At 43.8% G+C, this 23323-nt stretch overlaps 1 protein-coding gene across 1 annotated transcript in view; it reads left to right on the forward strand.

The window, feature by feature from the left end:
* The window catches only part of LOC139470307 (uncharacterized), a 46456-nt gene that overhangs the window by 13827 nt on the left and 9306 nt on the right, over positions 1-23323 (forward strand). Inside the window, exons 5-19 of the mRNA XM_071252668.1 lie at positions 270-417; positions 1309-1369; positions 2435-2540; positions 6604-6701; positions 9046-9163; positions 9322-9453; positions 10606-10866; positions 11667-11888; positions 14388-14531; positions 15929-16038; positions 16815-16918; positions 18781-18911; positions 20191-20332; positions 21285-21424; positions 22639-22782. Coding sequence (XP_071108769.1) covers positions 270-417; positions 1309-1369; positions 2435-2540; positions 6604-6701; positions 9046-9163; positions 9322-9453; positions 10606-10866; positions 11667-11888; positions 14388-14531; positions 15929-16038; positions 16815-16918; positions 18781-18911; positions 20191-20332; positions 21285-21424; positions 22639-22782 — 2061 coding nt within the window. The remainder of the gene's footprint in view (positions 1-269; positions 418-1308; positions 1370-2434; positions 2541-6603; positions 6702-9045; positions 9164-9321; positions 9454-10605; positions 10867-11666; positions 11889-14387; positions 14532-15928; positions 16039-16814; positions 16919-18780; positions 18912-20190; positions 20333-21284; positions 21425-22638; positions 22783-23323) is intronic.

Below are 23323 nucleotides of genomic sequence, written 5' to 3' on the forward strand. Positions count from 1 at the left end.
GAAGGGAATGTGGATTCGAACCCAGGATCTGAGAATGCTGTAACGGTCAAGGGAGGCAACAATTGTAGCGCCTTGGTGATGGATCCTTGGCCTCTGGGCCACCCGGCCTCTGCGTCCATGTTCCAAGAACATTACACACTGTTTGCAGAGTTATGGCACGTGCCCAAGCGTTATTTTCAAAAGATATGTTTTGTTAAAAATACTGTATATGAAATCGCTCTGAAGGATAGGGTTCTATGTTGTCTGAATGTAAAACGATTTTTTTACAGCTGCATACCTTGTTAAAAAGTACCGCGGGTTCATGCAGACGCTCGAAAGAAATACCTGCATCCGGTTCATAGAAAAGGCCGATAACTCCTCCGCTGTACCCGAAGCCCCCAATACACGAGGATGGGTTTACATCTATCACAGTGGCGTGTGAGTTGACTCCTGACCCATTTTGTTTTGTTTTGGCTTGTTGTTACGAAATACACGATATTCCAGACATTTGACGCTAGCCTTTAAATATTGTTTGTTTGTTTGTTTGACTGATTGTTTGTTTGTTATTTAACGCCGGATTCAGCAATATTCCAGCTATATGACGGCGGTCTGTAAATAATCGAGTCAGACAATCCAGTGATTGATATCATGAATATTGATCGACGCAATTGGGATGCGATGACATGCTTCAAAAATGTCAGCGAGCCGACCATCCGATCCCGCCAGTCGCATTATACAGAGGTTGTAAATATTGTGCCATTATGATCTTTCCCAAACCGTGCTTGTCGCAAAAGGCGACTATGCGTGTAGTAAGAGGCGACTGACAGGATCGGGTGGTCAGGCTCGCTGACTTGGTTGATGCATGTCATCGTATCCAAATTGAGTAGATCGATGCTCATGATGTCAGTCACAGAATTGTCTGGTCCAGACTCGATTATTTACAGACCACCGTCATATAGCTGGAATATTACTAAATGCGGCGTTAAACAACAAACAAACAATACCAGCACAGGTTGCCGAAGTACGGAAGCGTAGTGGGGCCACGGTGAATTTTTTTTGTTTAAGTATCTCCAACGTAGGACTTAGTGATTAGTCTTAGTATCTTCTACGTAGGACTTAGTATCTCCTACGTAGGAGATACTAAGTCCTTCGTAGAAGATACTAAGTACTACGTAGGAGATAATAAGTCCTACGTAGGAGATACTAAGACACAAAAAATCACCGTGGCCCTACTACGCTTCCGTAGCTGAAGACCGGATCTTCACGGGTCTCAGAGTGAGTACAGGAGAAATGAATCGAAATATGAATCCCATGATTGCTTTTTTTCAGATGCAGCTCATACATAGGGTACAGCGCCAATGGCAGAACGCTGGCGCCATGCGCTGGAGCTGTAAGTTTATAGACGTTATGTTGTGTTGTATGCTACTCAAAGAAAGACACTTTCCAACTGTGGATGTTCTTTAACTTGTGTTGAGTTTACTTCAGCATGTTTCGGTGAGTGAGTAAACGGGTCGGCCTCCTCTCTGTTTAGCGTTTAGGCCAAATAACCGCGGAAGGAGGAACACTTATAACAACGCAGGTTGTAAAAAACTTGGGATAAAAAAGAAAAATCACACACAAATGCACACTTCGACAGAGGGAAAGTGATTGAAAGTAACGAATTATCACTAGGACCATCTGGAGTTCGGGGGGACGGGTGGCCCAGTCGTCTAAGGCGCCGCGATTCGCTGTGCAGAGTTGCGTCCCCTGGGCACGCCAGGAACCAATGATTGTGGGTTCGAATCCCGGTTCGCCCCGATTATGTTTCTAGGTTTGTCAGCACCATATCCATGCTCGTGGGTTTCACCAAAGTGGTAAACGTCTGAGACCTGCATCACTTCGAGCTTTCCTCCCACATTAAGCTGACACGCCTTGATATAACTGGAATACTGTTAAAAGCGTTGTTAAACCCAACTCACTCACTCTGGAGTTCGAATGTGCCCCCAATAGATCATGACAGGGCGCATTGGTACCACTGGGTATTAGTTTTTGATGTGTCCCATATCAGCGTGTTCGCCAATGTTATCTAGATATTAATTATATTGTTCAGTCGGGACAGGGTAGTCTAGTGTTTAAGGGTGTCGGATCGTCATGCCAAAGACGTTCAAAGGGTTCGATTCCCAACCAAGGAATACTCTTTTCTTTTCAAGAAAAAAACATTTCACTCAATATGTAAATGAGTGAGTGAATGAGTATGGTTTTACGCCGCTTTTAACTATATTCCAGCAATATCACGGCGGGGGACACCAGAAATGGGCTTCACACATTGTACCCATGTCGGAAATCGAACCCGGGTCTTCGGCGTGTCGAGCGAACGCCTTAACCACTAGGCTACCCGACCGCCCCCAATATGTAAATGAAGCTTATATTAGATTATTTACTAAAATATGTACTTGTTTTTATATATTTTTTTCAGATTACATACGCCCATGAATTCGGTCACATGCTTGGTTTGGTACATGAACTGAAAATCAATTCACGACAAGAGTATGTGAATGCTCTCTTGGACAACGCTGGCAACTGTAAGTTCAGTTTTTGTTCGTTAGTTTGGTTGTATGTTTGGTGTTTGATGCCGCACTCAATATTGCAACGATATGACGACGGTGTGTAATTAATCGTTTCCGGACCAGACACTCCAGAGATTGTCATCATGACCGTCGATCTGCGCAATCGAGATACGATGACATGCATCAACCAAGTCAGCGAGTCTGACCACCAGATTTGTTTGTTGTTTAACGCCGCTTTCGGCAATACTGCAGCTATATGACAGCGGTCAGTAGATAATTGCGTCTGGACCAGACAATCCAGTGATTGACATAATGAGCATCGATTCACGCAATTGGGATACGATGACATGCATCAACCAAGTCGGTGAGCCTGACCACCAGATTTGTTTGTTGTTTAACGCCGCTTTCGGCAATACTGCAGCTATATGACAGCGGTCAGTAGATAATTGCGTCTGGACCAGACAATCCAGTGATTGACATCATGAGCATCGATTCACGCAATTGGGATACGATGACATGCATCAACCAAGTCAGTGAGCCTGACCACCCGATCCCGTTAGTCGCCTCTTAAGACAGGCATAGTCGCCTTTTATGGCCTGACCACCAGAACTCATCAGTCGCCTCTTACCACAAGCATGGGTTGCTGAAAACCAGTTCTATCCCGGAACGTCGCGGGTTGCAACTGCCACTAGTGGGGTTATACGAGCGCTTCAAGCTTAACCTGCATTCGTCACCACTCGCCCCTTTCCGTAACCGGCTATTCGGCTTGTCTCGGAATAACACGAGTTGGTCACGAATGGCTTAACCTGATTTTGCGGCTCCTTGACTCCTGAGCGTTTGTAGGAATTGCTACACCCAGGCTCATCCTTATAGGCTGCCGTGGCAAAGTAAATGCAACATTTTGAAAACAGCACATTGCGTTGTATACTCCCAAGGGAGGTGGGAATGCAATTTGATTTCATACTGACCGGACAAAAAAAATCATGAAATAGAAAATGGGGTCCTGCGATTTATTCAAGGCCCAACCATTATCATCGTTATTATACTGATACTCAAACACGTGTTTTTTAATGTGAAGAGCACACAATGATTTTTACCTATCAGGTGCCCCCAGACCGTAAATAACGACGGTTTCACAATGCCACGATTTGCTATAAAACAACGTCTGCGCGCCGCAAACAGCAATTGCGCAAAACAGAGTTGCCAGACATTTTAATGTTCATCGGAATATAATCACAATTCTACAGTAGGGCAAAACTCGTGACTGGCCACGGGCCAGTCGTCCACATGTGACGTAATGTCAACAAGAACACCATATTCGGTTGGTACATCTACGGATTTGATACCAAACTGCCGCATTAACAGCTCGGACTAATCCTGGGTTAAGACAAATTGGTGGCAGAACCGTACGCAATAATTGTGGATGGAGAACATTATCCGGTCCCGACGTTCCGCGACACGCCCAATTGTGCTTCCATTTCACAGTCAAGGGCGCCTAGCTTGGTGTTAGAAATTGGTGGTGAAATTCAGAAGATAAGACTGGGGCAGTTTACTGTTCACTGATGAGTCCAGGTTTCATTTGACCAGGTCTGATGGTTTGGCAAGGGTCTACTGGCGCCCAGAATTTTAGCGACGCTTTCGTTACTAAGGTCGTCAGTTTTGGGTAGGAAGTGTAATGATATGGGGTGACGTCCCAGAACACAACACATCATTGTTAATGGCAATTGGAAGGACGTACGCTACTGGGACAACACCGTCCGAGAACATAACAGTGCTGTACTGCCATGGCCGGCTGTTTCTCCAGACCCGAACATTTCTGTTGATGAGGCGGTTCGACGCCTACGACAGGACCAGAATCTTTGGTTGACGTTTGGAACAACATCCCCCGGACTGTTTTCAATCATCTGGTATCTTCAATGCGCCGCCCTGCCTCGCCTGTATGAATGCAACTGGTGGTCACACCCAGTATTGTCATTGATAATTGAATTGTTACTCCACCTTTTCTAGGGCGTGTCACTGTCTCCTGTTACCAGGAATGGGTTTTGTCAATGAATTTGTGATGACAAATCATTGATCAGAAAAATGATCAAATATTGTGTCGAAATTTACAGCATATCATATGAAGCACAGTTACATTTTTCCGCTAGTATATATAAAGTTATATATAGCATTTCGCGGAGCCATGTAGCATCAGGTATTGGAGTTCATTGCCGGCATACACTTGATTGTATGAGTGAGTGAGTGTTCTTAGTTCTACTGGCTACCCACTCACTCATACCTTTATCAGTGTCGTGAGTCTTCAGCAACCCATGCTTGCCTTAAAAGGCGACTATGCTTGTCGTAAGAGGCTACCAACGGGATCGGTTGGTCAGGCTCGCTGATTTGGTTGATGCATGTCATCGATCCCAATTGCGTGGATCGATGCTCATGATGTCAATCACTGGATTGTCCGGTCAAGACTCGGTGATTTACAGAACGCCGTCATATAACTTGAATATTGTTGGGTGGGGCGTTAAATAACAAACAAACAAAACCAGTGTCGTGATACATGTACGATAACGGAAAATATCAGATCAACACAAAGCGTTACGTTTTCTCCTTTGTAAACAAGTCATTTGTTTTATCGACGTTTTCACGATCATAAAGCTGATGAAATCTTTGCTATTGACTTCAGTGTCAGTACAACATGTCAAACATATGTTTGATATATTAATATTGATTTACATTCAGAAAGGGATTGTCAGTAACATGGCAAACGTCTATTATTGTATTAATCTTCCGTAGCTATTTATATACGCTTCCATTATTTATAATTGAGTAAGTGAGTTGGGTTTAACGCCGCTTTTAACAGTATTCCAGTTACATCGCCGCGTGTCAGCTTAATGTGGGAGGAAAGCCCAAAGTGATGCAGGTCTCAGATGTTTACCACTTTGGTGAAACCCACGGCACGTGTGTGATGACAAACCTCGAAACATAGTCATATATTTGAATCTTTTCCAAATAGGGTATATCAGGTGACAGACATCAGCAAATCCCGTGAACCTGTTTCCTTGCAGAGTATTAAAAAAACTTCATCTTGCTATCAGGAGATGTCGCTTGGGTAAGATCAAGTGATATCTCCTAGGAGATAAACCTACAATGAAATTGCACTGCAATGATTTGCAGCATCATTGTGGCACCATCGGTTACTATGACGTCACAACCAAATGGCATCACTTCTCTGTCTGTTACTGAAGCTGGTACTACATCTTACAAAAGAATGATGTTGCATGGAAAATATCATCTCATCCTCTCATCTTCCGTGCTCAATTATATCAAGACCCATTGATAAACGGGAAAATATCCCAGAGTCTCGGATATTGGTAACTTTTATCAACTCGTGTTGATGTGCTTGATCTCAGAAGACACTCGGGTGACATTCTCTATGTACATGTTGACCCGTATCATGTTTTTGTTTGTTTGCTTGTTGTTTAACGCCGCACTCAGCAATATTCCAGCTATATGACCGCGGTCTGTAAAATAATCGAGTCTGGACCAGACAATCCAGTGATTGACATCATGAGCATCGATCCACGAAATTGGGTTACATGACATGCATCAACCAAGTCAGCTAGCCTGACCACCCGATCCCGTTAGTCGCCTCTTACGACAAGCATAGTCGTCTTTTATGGCCTGACCACCAGAACTCATTAGTCGCCTCTTATGACAAGCATGGATTGCTGAAAACAAGCACAGTTGCCTTTTACGGCAAGCATTAGTTGCTGAAGACCTATTCTACCCCGGATTCTTCACGGGTCTACCCGTATCATGATCACTTGTGTTCAGGACCCGTGCAACTAATGCTTGTCGTAAAAGGCAACTGTGCTTGTCGTAAGAGGCGACTAACGGGATCGAGTGGTCAGGCTCGCTGACTTGGTTGATGCATGTCATCGATCCCAATTGCGTGGATCCAAGCTCATGATGTCAATGACTGGACAGTCTGGTCCAGACTCGATTATTTACAGACTACCGTCACATATCTGAATATTGTTGAATGTGGCGTTAAAAGACAAACAAATAAACACCATCTTGTTTTCAGTTTACCGGCCTGAGCAGGAACTGGCATCAGACGTAGAACAGACGAAATACGCAAGCTGTGGCTTCTCCTCGCAGTCTATTATGATGTACAACAACTACGTGAGGAAATATTACCATCACTCGAGCTATTTCTTTGCTTTTTATATGTCTATTTTTATACATAATCTTTATTACACCATGATTCCAACCGCCTCCGTGGTCTTGTGGTAGAGCGTCCGCCCGGAGAGCGGAAGGTTCGGGTTTCGATCCCCGGCCGCGTCATACCAAAAGACGTTAAAAGATGGTACTTGTTGTTACCCTGTCTGGCGCTCGGCATTAAGGGCTAAAACGAGGACTGGTCGGCTCGGAGTCAGTATACTGTGTCTGAGTGGGGTATTCATGTTAAACTGCAGCATGGTATCTCAGTGTGCTCGCACTATAAATCGGCATTTGTCCGGACTAGTACAAGCAGCCACACAAACACACACACATGCATGCACGTCGCTATATAAGTGCAATAATCTTGGATGTGATGTTAAACCCCATTTCAACTCACCTGATTCCACGTTTTACAACTCTGTACAAAACCACATGGGCATGGATTCAAGGGATGTTGATTCAATGTTCAAAGAAAAGAAAATAATACCATTACTTGACGTCAAGAACAGTTTCTAGTTCAGATGCAATGGGGGACTTGATATACTTCAGTTAATTTGTAGCGTAATATATATCTTTTTGGAATATGTTAAAATGGCGAGTCACTTAGGACAAGACAAGACAGGTTTTTTTCGGTACAAGGCCTTTGGCCCAAAATAGAGACATATTTACTATTTGTGCATGCGTATTTACTAAAATCCTATTTTCAGAATCTATAATTTCTAGCATTGATAATTTTATAGACATAATACGGGCATAACCAATGTTATAGATGGCTTCCTGGTTTTCTTTTACATCTGTATATATACTAACCGACAAAAGAAACGCGAATGCCATGCATGCTGGTTAATATAATTAAGAAGAATTACTCATATTCAAGAGATATTAGATTGGCTCGATGCACAAACGAACAACATGTTATGTGAAGCGACGCTCGTGAACGCATCACATGTGACGTCATAGATCCATGACTCGAGATGCACTATTTGTCCCATGGAGGTTTAGCATGTAAAGTTTGGAAGTCACGTGCAACTGATAAGAATAAAAAACACTATGGTAACACCATCTTCCCTGGGCAAGGGAGTTAACTGACTTTAAAAGTCCAGTTTCCACCCTTACCGAACTAGGCTGGAATTCCTGGGCTCGATCGTAGTGCCACTAGTGGCTGTTACGAGTTATGACCCTTCTATGCCTCTCCTACGAACCAATCAGATTCCACCTCTCGTATCACTTGCATTTGCTTCAGACAAAATGGCGGCGCCCAGTCAAGACGATAATCAAGATCTATATTGTGATAAAACGGGTCTTGCATCGCCAAGTGCATCAAATCACGTGAGCACCTTGATTAAGGACATGAAAATATTTGGAAAATATCGACAGTTTACGAACCGGATTTCGATTTCGTTGCGCGATTGTGATTGGACTATGCATAGACTCGTTAGTCCAGCCAAAACGCAACTCCATAATACCAGCCTAGTTCGGCAAGGGTGGAAACTGGACTTTTATAGTCAGTTAACTCATTTGCCTCGGGGAGATGTGGTAACACTTGACAGACTGTTTGTATAGTCAGTAAATGGGACATACTGGCAACATCTCTTCTTAACATGCATACGTCTCTATATGTTTCTATGGTTCTCGTTTCTTTTGGCGGTGAGTATAATAAATTTAGCGCAACTCCAAATTAAGATAATGCACTAAATTAGTCCGTGTAATTAACACCTTGATCAAATACATGTAAGGATAGTTATTTGTGTGAAATTTGTGTAGATTCCATCAGTCTTACTTTTTTATTTTTTACGAAAATGTCTTGCCCTTTCAGTTGTATTAGGTGTAAGGTGGTTTGGAGTTAATACCGATTACAATAAATAAATCTAAACTTAATGGTGACAAAATTGACATTTCTTGGAAAGCGCACTTTGCAATTTTTATCATTACTTCAACTAAAGGAACATTCTTTTTCGATGGAATGACATGTTTTTCACTTTATCAGTACAGTAAACTACGGTTATAACGAACTCGAGGGGACCACTTATTCGTAATAACCGTAGTTCGTTATAAGCATACATACAGCATATAAACAACAAATGCTTGGAACTAAAAATAAGTTCGTTATAAGTTCGGTCAGTTCGTTAGAAGCAAGTTCGTTATAAACGTAGTTTACGGTATTAGCACACATGCAGCTACCTTCCTTGATAAATCATCCCGATATTTCGTGATTCTATTTTAAGTGGCGAAGGCTATATATTCCTACCCCGAATCCCTAGGGGGGTAACCATAGAAAACACATAATCACTTATGTTCGTTCCAGCTGATTACGAAGTACGGATGGCCAACCTACACCTACTTGTACCCCGGCGCAGGGCGACCGTCGTTCGACAGTCTATTCTTGTTCTTCAAGGAAATAAGCATCAACCACCAGTGCTGCGGTATGTGCCCTACTTAAAAGCGTTGATACCCTTACCCTTACCTATTTTGACATTTCCCAGGGTCAGGTGGACAATTGACTTGCCTTTGCATGTGTTTGTGACGTGTGCGGAATGGAACAATGTATTTGTTGCTGACTGTATTTATTATGATGTTCTAGGGGAGGAAAGCTGCGACAGCACCACCTGTGCTAACGAGGGCTATATGGGGAATGTCGAGGGGACGTGCCAGTGCGTGTGTCCGCCCGGCCTCGATAGCCGCACTCAGTGTACAACTGTCCTCTCCGAAAGATGTAAGTATTTAACTATTTTATGTATACCTGGCTAGGATCGGCCAATCACTGACCAGTGCCTACTCACGTTAAGCGCGCATTTCGTTTAATCAAGCGATCAAACTTTTGACAAATGTGGATAAAACTTTGGAGAAATTTTCTACTTCTACTTCTAGCCAGGGGCGGTGGGGTAGCTAAGTGGTTAAAGCGTTCGCATGTCACGATGAAGACCCAGGTTCGATTCCCACATGGGTACAATATGTGAAGCCTATTTCTAGTGTCCCCGTCGTGATATTGCTGGAATATTGTCTTCTAGCCGAGTTTAGAACTGTAAACGTATTAAAAATAATACATTTTTTATATCAAATATTGTCATATTATTCTTTTTTCGACAAGCTGCCAACAGCAAGAAACTACATTGATGGGGAACCTAAGTGAGATGGGAGATTGAGACATGGGCCTTTGGAAAATCTTGACCTGCGTCATTTAGGCCTATAACATGCTAGGTGGAACATAATTGGTTCTGTGACTACCTTCGTCTCTGTAGCCTGTAGGGGCGGTCGGGTACCCTAGTGGTTAAAGCGTTCGCTCGTCACGCCGATGACCCGGGGTCGATTCCCGACATGGGTACAATGTGTTGAAGCTCATTACTGGTGTCCCCCGCTTTGAAATTGCTGGAATATTGCTAAAAGCGGCGTAAAACCATACTCACTCACTGTAGCTTTGTGAGTAAACCAATAGGCTAACGAGGTGCTGATTAAACACGATGCTTTAAAGAATCTCTTTTTCAAGAACCTGGACGCCAACGAGAGATATTTTACGTCCGTTTCTTAATGTGCATGGACAAATATGTTTGAAACATTAAATTGTTGATAATTGTTTTTTTCAGATTTTCTCTTGAGTGATATGTAAGATAAAACACTACCCTACTGGGTTTTATCATATTCAAAACCCACACCCTCGGTTGGCCTCTCATTTTTATCCCTCGGCGAGGGTTTAAATCTATACATTTTAGACCATCGGACGCGTTTTATCTTTAACATTTAAACTACGGCCATTGCATGTAGTGATAAGCTCATGACACTGTCAAGCCCAGTTGATAGGAGCCCAGTTATGAGGGGGTTCTGTTGTTCTAAAGCCACACCCATTTCTTCACCCCCTTACTCTCCCCAGACCCAGTGACAGACTGGCCAAGCGAGGTGTCTTATCTTGCGCCTAAGGAGGGGTGTCCAGACGCCAGCTTCAGTGTGGGGACGCGCATCGCCCAGAGTGAGGGGGATAACGCCTACTCCTCCCCCAACACCCTGGCTGGCCTCCAGTCCCCCAGCGTCCTCCAACTCGACTTCTGTACCAACACCGGCAACACCTACTCCGGGACGTGGACACCGGGGACCTACTGCTTCTTCAACCCTGGACTCAACTGTTCCGACCACGGTATTGTTTGTTTGTTTGATCGGTTGTTTTTTTTAACGCCGCACTCGGCAGTATTCCAGCTATATGACGGTGGTCTGTAAACAATCCAGTCTTGACCAGACAATCAAGTGATTGACATAATGAGCATCGATTCAGGGAATTGGGATACGATGACATGCATCAACCAAGTCAGCGAGCCTGACCACCCGATCCCGTTCGTCGCCTCTTACGACAAGCATAGTCGACGTTTATGGCGAGGTGGAATTGTCAGTCGTAGCACATTTGTAAATTATTTGTTTGTTTACTCGAAATGTATTAGAGACGGGGCTGAAAAGAGTGGGGTAGCCTAGTGTTTGAAGCGTTCGCTCGCCACACCGTAGGCCCGGGTTCGATTCCTCACTTGAAGCCCCTTTCTAGTTTCCTTGTGATTTTGCCGGATTAATGCTAAAGGCGGCGTAAAACCCAATTCAATCATTCGTTCAAAGGTTATGATGTCAATCAATCTGATCACCATGACAACCCGATGACATTGTTAGACAGGACAGACACACGTTTGTGTGGGGAGTGTAGTGGTGAACGGTTTAACCCCCCACCCCCACCACCACACCACCCCACCCCCACCCCTAAGGACGGGGTAAAAGCGTTCGCTCGTCAGGCCGAAGACCCGGGGTCGATTCCCTGGGTACAATGTGTGAAGCCCATTTCTAGTATCCCCCGCCGTGATATTGCTGGAAAATTGTTAAGAGGCGTAAAACCATAATCACTCACTTACTAAAATCCTTTCAAGCATTTGAATAAACCCTTAATTCGTAATCTGACAGGATTCGACTCGGCCCTCTACCAAGTGAACGAGGCCGCCTCTGGCAATAAGTGTGGGAGCTACGCCAGCTCCTGCGGCCTCCCCGACGGCGACTTCAGCGAAGGCGCAGTCTACCAGTTCTGTTGCCGTGACGACAGGATCCCCGGCGACAAACTGATCCTCCCCAACGACTTCCCCTTCACGTTGATGAAGACCACGAACAACGACTGCATGGAAGTTGCAGGTAGGTTTCAGATGTTGCTGATGGTTTACTTGCATCCACGTGTCACGCACCACTACTACTACTGCTACTACTACTACTGATGCAACTACTACTACCACTACAACTACAACATATGCAATCTCTGTTACCAAAACTACAACTACAACTACTGCTACTACTACCACAACTTATTCTACCTCTTTTACCACCACGACCACCACTACTCATACTACCTATTTTACTACTGCTACTACTACTACTACTACTACTACTACTACTACCACCAACAACAACAACCCCACTACCACTACCACCACCACTACTACTTTAACTACTACTACTACTACTACAACTACCACCACCACTACTATTACTACAACTAACACCACCAATAACAACAACACTACTACTACCACTACCACTACCACCACCAACACTAACAACAACACTACTACCACTACCACCACTACTACTACAACTACCACTACCTCTACCACCACCACTAACAACACTACTACCACTACCACTACTACCACCACTACTACTACAACTACCACTACCTCTACCACCACCACTAACAACACTACTACCACTACCACTACTACCACCACTACTACTACAACTACCACTACCTCTACCACCACCACTAACAACACTACTACCACTACCACTACTACCACCACTACCACTACCACTACCACCACCACTACTACTACTACTACTACTACCACCACCACCACCACCACTACTACTACTACTACCACTACCACTACTACCACCACTACTACTACTACTACCACTACCACCACCACCACCACTACTACTACTACTACCACTACCACTACTACCACCACTACTACTACTACTACCACTACCACCACCACCACCACTACTACTACTACTACTACTACCACCACCACCACCACTACTACTACTACTACTACTACTACCACCACCACCACCACTACTACCACTACTACCACTACCACTACTACCACCACTACTACTACAACTACCACTACCTCTACCACCACCACTATCACCACCACTACCACCACCACTAACAACACTACCACTACTACCTCTACCACCACCACTAACAACACTACTACCACTACCACTACTACCACCACTACTACTACAACTACCACTACCTCTACCACCACCACTACCACCACCACTAACAACACTACCACTACTACCTCTACCACCACCACTAACAACACTACTACCACTACCACTACTACCACCACTACTACTACAACTACCACTACCACCACCACAACTAACAACACTACTACTACCACCACTACCACTACCACTACCACCACCACTAACAACACTACTACTACAACTATCACTACCACTACCACCACCACCACTAACAACAACACTACTACCACTACCACTACCACTACTACCTCTACCACCACCACTAACAACACTACTACAACTACCACTACCACTACTACCACCACTACTACTACTACTACTACTACTACTACTACTACTACTACCACTACCACCACCACCACTAACAACAACACTACTACCACTACTACTACTACTACTACTACAACTACCACTACCACTACTACCACCACTACTACTACAACTACAACTACCACTACCACTACCACCACCACTACTACTACTACTACTACTACCTCTACCACCACCACTAACAATAACACTACTACCACCACCACTAACAACAACACTACTACCACTACCACTACTACTTCTACCACCACCACTAACAACACTACTACCACCACTACTACTACTACTACAACTACCACTACCACTACCACCACCACTACTACTACTACTACTACCTCTACCACCACCACTAACAATAACACTACTACCACTACCACTACTACTACTACCACTACCACCACCACTAACAACACTACTACCACCACTACTACTACTACTACAACTACCACTACCTCTACCACCACCACTACTACTACTACCACTACCCATACAACTACTACTACTACCACTACCACCACCACTAACAACAACACTACTACCACTACCACTACTACTTCTACCACCACCACTAACAACACTACTACCACCACTACTACTACTACTACAACTACCACTACCACTACTACCACCACTACTACTACAACTACCACTACCACTACCACCACCACTACCACAACTACTACCACTACCACTACCACTACCACCACCACTACCACAACTACTACTACTACTACTACAACTACCACTACCACTACTACCACCACTACTACTACAACTACCACTACCACTACCACTACCACCACCACAACTACTACTACTACTACTACCACTACCACTACCACTACTACCACCACAACTACTACTACTACTACTACCACTACCACTATTACCACCACCACCGCCACTACTACTACTACTACTACTACTTCTACTACTACCACTACTGCTTCTACTCACTCACACCAGTCATCTACGGGTCATTGACTGCTACTAAACACACTCTCTCAACTCCTGTAGGTATGAACGCCCAGAGCGAGTATTTCATCTTTGACCAAGCAGGACCCTCTACCTTCAACTTCGGTGACATTCAGCCCTCCATCACGGCCTCCTCCGGCGACAAGCTTCAGTTTGACTACTGCAGATACGAGCCAGTCGATTACAGTAAGTGCAGAACAAACCCGGTGTCTACATACATGGTTACTGCAATAACACGGCCAGTACATAATCCACACTTCTCTCCGTGCTTTTATTTTATTAAAACAGATACAAAAGACAGTAATCACTCAATGCAAACGTAATGAACTCGTCCAAGTCGAAACCAATCATACCCGTGAAGATCCGGGGTAGAATAGGTCTTCAGCAACCCATGCTTACCGTAAAAGGCGACTATGGTTGTCGTAAGAGCCGACTAACGGGATCGGGTGGCCAGGCTTGTTGACTTGGTTGATGCATGTCATCGTACCCCAAGTACGTGGATTGATGCTCATGATGTCAATCGCTGGGTTGTCTGGTCCGGACTCGATTATTTACAGACCGCCGTCATATGGCTGGAATATGCTGAATGCGGCGTTAAACAACCACTAAACAAACGAAACCAATCCTTGATATACATGTAGAAGCGGCCTATAAATGCTTCCGTCGTGAGGGAATCTTGAGTGAATCGTGTCAATCTTTAACGATATGTTCGCAAACGTGGGCGAAACGAATAACAAGATCACGTCACACTATTGTCTACTAAACACGCTACAAAAGGTCATAACTGGGATTTCTTCAGTCGGAATTCGATTTGTCTGTCTTATACATGAGGGCTTGTAGCTGAAAATATATTTTCTGGAACAAATCTTCTTTTCAAAACATCTGCTATTAAAATTCAAATACCGTATCTAAATGATGCTCTATTACAAAAAGCCTTATAAAATGTCATTGTGCAGCTGTCTGACGTTGTGTATCCGTTTGCCGGTGTGTCTGTTTCTCAATGTGTATGTTTGTCGGTGTGTCTGTTTGTCGGTGTGTCTGTATGTCGATGTGTCTGTTAGTCGATGTGTCTGTTAATCGATGAGTCTGTTTGTCGATATGTGTGTTAGTCGATGAGTCTGTCTGTTTGTCGGTGTGTCTGTTTGTCGGTGTGTTTGTTTGTCGGTGTGTTTGTTTGTCGGTGTGTCTGTCGGTGTGTCTGTTTGTCGGTGTGTTTGTTTGTCGGTGTGCCTGTTAGTCGGTGTGTTTGTCGGTGTGCCTGTTAGTCGGTGTGTCTGTCGGTGTGTCTGTTTGTCGGTGTGTTTGTTTGTCGGTGTGTCTGTCGGTGTGTCTGTTTGTCGGTGTGTTTGTTTGTCGGTGTGCCTGTTAGTCGGTGTGTCTGTCGGTGTGCCTGTTAGTCGATGTGTCTGTCTGTCGGTGTGTCTGTTTGTCGGTGTGTTTGTTTGTCGGTGTGTCTGTTTGTCGGTGTGCCTGTTAGTCGGTGTGTTTGTTTGCCAATGTGTCTGTTTGCCGATGTCGCTGTTTGTCGGTGTGGCTGTGGGTCTGTCTGTCTGTCTACTTCCAACGAACATCACTTCTTTCAGACTGTGGAGGCATGTTCGATCTGAGTGACAGCAATACAGAGCAGTACTTCTCCTCCCCCGGTTACCCAAACCCGTACGGCTCCAACACTGAGTGCAACTGGCTGTTTAAGGTAAGGTAGCAATTCTTAATTAATTTTTCGTTTGACGGATTCGACCAAACACACAATCCTAAAAAAAAATAAAAACTATTTTGATTAAGACTTATTTGCCTAAACTCGGCCTTCTGACATTCCTTAAGAAACACGATGCCTTGATGTCATACTGTTCTGATCAGATATATGTACATTGTATTTAGCAAGTTAGTTTTATACTTTGTCTAAAGATTGTCGCGAAGAAAAGCCGTAAAGAATACTTGTTGATTGAAAAATTTATCTATTCTAATTTTTATTTTACAAATGAAATTTGAACATTAAAACGAATTGATAATATTACTTTTATGTGTTTTTACCTGTTTTCATTTGTAGTTTATGATGGATAATATTATTCATATTTTCATATTTTATCGCGAGCCGACCTATCATTACAGAGAAAATAATTGTGAGAGCGCGGTTTACTTCACTTAACGTCACAAATCATCTACCACTAAAATCCAAAAGTGCGTAAAGATTCCGATTTTCAAGTTAGAAAAAAAATAGTTACCATGTTCAACTCTGTAGACTTTGAATTAATAACTTACTGCATCGCTGGTAAATTGATGTTTACTTATAAATAAAAAAATTCTATTATTATTATTATAATATTAAATTATACTTTTTTCTTAGGTGCAAACAATTGCTTTTCAGCTACAATGGTAGCGTCGCCCCTGTTACTTTTGGAATAGAATTCCGAAGAACAAATAAAATGTTGCGGCAGTAAGTTAATTAGCGATGACCGTCTCTTCCCGCAGGCTCCCGAGGGCTCCAGGGTGCTCCTTGAATGCAGCGACATCGCCATTGGATGCGATGCGTCGTTTACGGTCAGCAAGAACATGTTTGGTGAAGGCGGTGTGATGTAAGATTTGTTTACCCATGGTTGATGATAAGCGAGTGACAAATTCAATACCAACATACATGGAATATTACTATCAAGCCTAGGATAACGACCCGTAAAATCCGAGGTTTGAAACCGCGAGCAGCGTATCGCGGACCAAGGGAAGTAACTCTGGTTGCAACTCCTTCTATCTCGACCTTCTACCCTTTGACGCCTCGATAACTCGAACTCAAATATCTCGATACCTCGTTTGAGTCGAGTTTTATGGCCTGGCCATAACCTCCACTCTGCTTGTCTCGAATTACGGATATAGCATTGTCCCCATAACTTCGAGAAAACGAGATTTGAGTATGGCTGTTGTGGGTCGGAACTAAAGTACTAGCGGAAAAGAAAAAATACTTTTCTCACATTTTAAATTAATGCAGTTAATATACAAAATATATAAATATTCAAACAACTCAATTAGTACTAATTGGGCCTTGGCACAAATACAGCGTATCAAAGGTTTTTATGTCATTTTACACGTAAAAGTGTGTAAAAATATGAACAAAACAGACTATTGTAAAATTAAGCATAACCTGCAGGTGTTAGTAGATCAAGGTGAATGTCCATGACCTATGACACCTTGACGACAGGTGAAAACAGGTGCTTGAAACCCACGTGCATGTGATTTTTCACTGGTTAGTGATTTGTGAGTGGCATTGTGGGATAGTGAATCATCGTCAAAATATCAGAACGTAAAAGTAACATATTCCCTTCTCAAACAACAACTTACATGTCATTATTATTATGTACATAAACATAGCTGTTATTTTTATTGTTGTTTTGATAACTTTTATTCCGGGTAATTTGCATAATGCCTATAGCCTGTTTCTGCCATGTCAATTTGGACTTAGTTTTATTTTTGAATGTTGAAAGTGCCTACAAATTACCTCCTGTAAAGTACATTTTGCATTGAGTACTGAGATAAAACTAGCAAATCCAGACTAGTACTTTTCCAGTTGTTTTGTTATTTCGTATTTACATCTACGTAATGCTTTGTGTCGATTATTAAATCCAGCAAAACAGGTTTTTTTTTCATTTCCATAAGTACTTTTTTTTATATGAGTTTAACGGACCAATAGCGGATTGTACGGAGCTTCACCAGCTCTCAGGGTGTGTACGTCACGTGACCACAGGTCACCAACACCCTGCTACTGACACATGTAACGAAATTATCGACCCGTGAAAGTCCGGGTAGAGAATAGGTCTTCAGCAACCCATGCTTGCAGTAAGAGGCGACTATACTTGTCGTAAGAGGCGATTAACGGGATCAGGTTGTCAGGCTTGCTGACTTGGTTGATGCATGTCATCGTATCCCAATTGCAGAGATCGATGCTCATGATGTCAATCCCTGGATTGTCTGGTCAAGATTCGATTATTTACAGCCCGCCGTCATATAGCTGGAATATTGCTGAGTGCGGCGTTAAACAACAAACCACGCCAAGCATGGCATGGGCACTCGGGACCATTCGGCTCCTTCCGCTACCTACATAATATCATTGGCCGGAGCATTCGTGACCAACTCGTGTTATTCCGGGACAAGCCGAATAGCGGGTTACGGAAAGGGGCGAGTGGTTACGAATGTGGCCGGAGTCGAGCCATGGTGATGGTGTGCGTTGAACATTTGTTTTCCCGGAATCCCCACTGGGTCATATTCTGTGAGAAATTGTTCTAATAATATTGCAATAGGTGTGAATCGGAGTGGAATTCTTATACCTTGGATATTGCATAGATTTAGCGCGGCGTTAAACTACAAACAATCATATTTTTTAACACATATTTTTCATGTTTTTTATGCCCATTATACGTTATGACGAGTAATGATAATTTTTTTTTCTCAGACCTGTTTACTCGAACGGAGACAGAATGTCCCCCGTGCTGTCTATTGCCAACAAACTGAGGGTGACGTTCAGCTCAGGGATTCAATCGTGTGCCTTTTCTGGGTTCGAGTGTACAGCCAAGCTCGCGGCATGTAAGTGATGCATCGAGCAATCAGTCATTTTATTTAAGAAAAAAACGACAAGTGGGAGTTGTTTATCGTACAATAAAACAATGCAGGGCTAAGAAGACATGAGGGGCGCCGCCCCGAGTGGTTTGTTCTCCCTGCTGTGTTTTATGTACGCTGGGCCCCGTCTCTAGTATCAGAATATTGGCGAAGGTTGATGACGCGCTTAGGGAGCCGGGAACCAGCTTATGTTTTAAGTGCACGGTGAACAACGACCACGAGTCGTATATTTTCGTATATGAGATATCAACATTATTTACAGCCCCTTCAAGGATGGTGATATAATGTACAAACTTTAAAAATATTTACACGTATTTCATAAGAATGACCCCCTCCGAAGAATCCGATGGCAATGTCGGACAAGTCCATTTTATGCCCAAGTGGGTATTTCCCGCATTTTCTCATAATCGTTACGTCGATGACCTGTAGCTTTTCTGGACCCTCACTCACTCACTCCTTGTGTACATGTCGTGACGTCACACCCCTGTGTACATGTGACGTCACTGCCCTCTGCACATGTGGTGACCATTCGTGACCAACTCGTGTTATTCCGGGACAAGTGCCCCTCTCATGGCCATTTTTGCGAACGGGTTCCGTCTTAGTGCAAACGGGCATACCTTAAACAACGGTTCACATATATTTCTCATATATTATAATATTATATATATTTCAGATTCAAGTTAAAGCACATCGGAACATGCGGAATTTTACAGTATGATTGAACACATTTAACTGTGTCTCGGGTATATTTCAAGATGCAAGACATATATAAAATCAAAAATTATTTCTGAGGGATTCTTTGACGAAGAACTTGAAATCATACGCGCATTCTGATTGGTTTGTGGTATTTTCGCACATAACATTCATCGATAGGGGGACGAGTCTTCTTGCAGGTTACGGAAAGGGGCGAGTGGTGACGAATGGTGTGGTGACATCAAAGCCCTGTGCATATATGGTGACGTCACAGATCTGTGTACTTGTGATGACGCCACGTCCTGTTGTACATGTTGTGACGTCACAGCTTTGTTTCATGTTGTGACGTCACAGTTCTATGTACGTGTGGTGACGTCACAGCCCTTTGTACATGTCTTGATGACCTGTGCACATGTAGTGACGATAAAGTCACAACACAAGATCTGTCCCGGGAAATTACTGCGACGTCAGGCGAATGGGGTCTTACCGTGTCCACCATTTCGTATTGACCGCGACCATGTCCATTTTAGTAAATACCATTCTGACATTTCAGCAACAAAGTTGCCACATTCATTGGCGAATAGAGGCGAAGAATATTGCGGGCAGGTGAACTACGCCGTGAGCGAGGAGGGCTTCGCGCAGTGCAGGCCCTGGTCGGAGGTGTTTGAAGCCGATCCATCCCTTTTTGCACCATTGTGAGTAGGTGTGACGATTTACGGCAGAATCAAAACAAATACGTGCTTCCGGGAAATCACCCACTCTGATCTGGATCCGTTTTTATCAAGCTGAACCATGTGTTTAAACATGTCTCTATTTATGGCACAAGTTTAAATGCTGAATTGTTTAATAGACATTACTTAGTTGACGGATGACAAAGTAGACACAATTAATGGATAACAACGTCTTTAATACTGTGAAAATCGGCGTTTCGATATAGATCCTAATACCGTTGTCAAGCAAGACTAAATGATGGACAAAGTACAGACTATATATACAATAATTAACAGTAAGAATAATTGCATACATGCGTAAGTAATGACAACAGAAGGATAATACGGTCACAACCTGATGGACAGAGAACATAAAGGTGGAAGCCAATGGGACAAGAAGCCAATTAAACAGGATAAGTTAAGATATTGCTTAATGAGTTCAAAGTAGGCAGATGAGATGAAATAGCCTTGATCTCTGTTGATTGATGGCTTGTGGCGGCGGATGTGGACTGCTTCTGTTAGTTTTCTTTTAGTGGAATCATGGAGGTTGTTGGAGAGGATTTGGACGTTGTCCCAGTTGTGGGAGGAGGTGGGGGTGTTGTTAGCAGCACAACTGTGATAGAGTGATGCGTATCTTGTCTTGATGCATTTCTCCTTCCATCCTTCCACACGTGATACAGCCTACACGTTCGTCATCTCTCTCTCTCTCTCTCTCTCTCTCTCTCTCTCTCTCTCTCTCTCTCTCTCTCTCTCTCTCTCTCTCTCTCTCTATATATATATATATATATATATATATATATATATATATATATATCTGAGTGTGGTATTCATGTTAAACTGCGGCATGGTATCTCAGTGGGCCAGCACTACAAACTTACTATACTTACGTAATGTGGATATCTACCAACTAAAGTAAAATGTTTTCTGTTTTACACAGTGCGTCAACAAAGAACCACGTCTGTGGCTTTGAATCGAACTACTGCCGAAATGTGCGGGGACTCAAACTCATGCCCTACTGTGCCACCTCGGTACACCTGGGAAACGTGACCTTCACCTACTGTGACGTTGGGCAATTCAGTGAGTATTACGAAAATAATTCCTTACATTTAACCTCGTTGTGGGGCGTTGTGTGTGTAAGTGAGATGCTCGGTGTTACGGGGCGTCGTGTGAGTGAAATGCTCGGTGTTACGGGGCGTCGTGTGAGTGAAATGCTCGGTGTTACGGGGCGTCGTGTGAGTGAAATGCTGGGCGTTACGGGGCGTCGTGTGAGTGAAATGCTCGGTGTTACGGGGCGTCGTGTGAGTGAAATGCTGGGCGTTACGGGGCGTTGTGAGTTAAATGCTGGGTGTTACAGGGCGTCGTGTGAGTGAAATGCTGGGCGTTACGGGGCGTTGTGAGTTAAATGCTGGGTGTTACAGGGCGTTGTGTGAGTGAAATGCTGGGCGTTACGGGGCGTTGTGAGTTAAATGCTGGGTGTTACAGGGCGTTGTGTGAGTGAAATGCTGGGTGTTACGGGGCGTTGTGAGTTAAATGCTGGGTGTTACAGGGCGTTGTGAGTTAAATGCTGAGTGTTACAGGGCGTTGTGTGAGTGAAATGCTGGGTGTTACGGGGCGTTGTGAGTTAAATGCTGGGTGTTACAGGGCGTTGTGTGAGTGAAATGCCGAGTGTTACAGGGCGTTATGTTAATGAAATTATGCTTGTATAGGGGCGTTGTGTGAGTGAAACGCTGGGTGTATAGGGGCATTGTGTGAGTAAAATTCTGGGTGTTACATGGCGTTGTGTGAGTGAAATGCTGGGTGTTACGGGGCGTTGTGAGTTAAATGCTGGGTGTTACAGGGCGTTATGTTAGTGAAATTATGCTTGTATAGGGGCGTTGTGTGAGTGAAACGCTGGGTGTATAGGGGCGTTGTGTGAGTAAAATTCTGGGTGTTACATGGCGTTGTGTGAGTGAAATGCTGGGTGTATAGGGGCGTTGTTTGAGTGAAATGCTGATTGTTACAGGGCGTTATGTTAGTGAAATTATGCTTGTATAGGGGTGTTGTGTGAGTGAAACGCTGGGTGTATAGGGGCGTCGTGTGAGTGAAATGCTGGGTGTATAGAGGCGTTGTGTGAGTGGGCTTTCTGTAGAAGGTGAAGAGGCATCAGTTGCCTTCAGTCTAGAAAACATGACTTATTTATATATGTCTCTTATCAGTCAGGACAGGGGGAATATAATAAGAGGATTGTGGCCCGGTTTAAGCTTTTTAAATTGAGAGCTTTTATCACCGTTTTTCCCTATTTTTCTCAACAGTCCAACCCTTCGACGTCCTCGAGGATTGCTCCAGCTCCCTCTCCCTCGACCCCACGTGTAGCGACCCCGAAACGAGGAGAGTTTGCTTCAAGGAGTGCAAAGACGCGGGCTTGATCACCGACTACCCTGCTGCGGAAACTCCCGGTAGGGACAAGGGGCGATAACTCTCAACTAAAACTGACTCGTGTAGTTCCGCGGAAAGATTGTTGCGAAAGCCATAAAAGTCTGTCATTCATCACCATTCACATCTTTCGGAATCCTATAGGTATCTCTTTATTTTAAAAAGCAGAACTGTGTCATTTTTCATGACAACCCTCCCCTACGCCACCCCACAGTTGTAATTCATTTGGCAACAACCACCTACCCTCCATCCCCCATCCTCTTTTACTGTGTACCCGCGAAGATCCGGGTTGGAATTGGTCCTCAGCAACCCACGCTTGTCGTTAGAGGCGAGCCATCGTATTGTGTGGATTGATGCTCATGATGTTAATCACTGGATTGTCGGGTCCAGACTCGATTATTTACAGACCGCCGCCATATAGCTGGAATATTGCTGAGTGCGGCGTTAAACAACAAATAAACAAACAAATTCTTTCACGGTGTCACTTTTTCTTGCCCATCCTCCCCTCCCCTTAATAAATTACTATCAATATGAATCTATTTTGTTTCTTGTTGTGTTTTTATT

The sequence above is a fragment of the Haliotis cracherodii genome, unplaced genomic scaffold, assembly GCF_022045235.1.
Source record: "Haliotis cracherodii isolate W230 unplaced genomic scaffold, xgHalCrac1.p SCAF_20, whole genome shotgun sequence".
NCBI lineage: Eukaryota > Metazoa > Mollusca > Gastropoda > Lepetellida > Haliotidae > Haliotis > Haliotis cracherodii.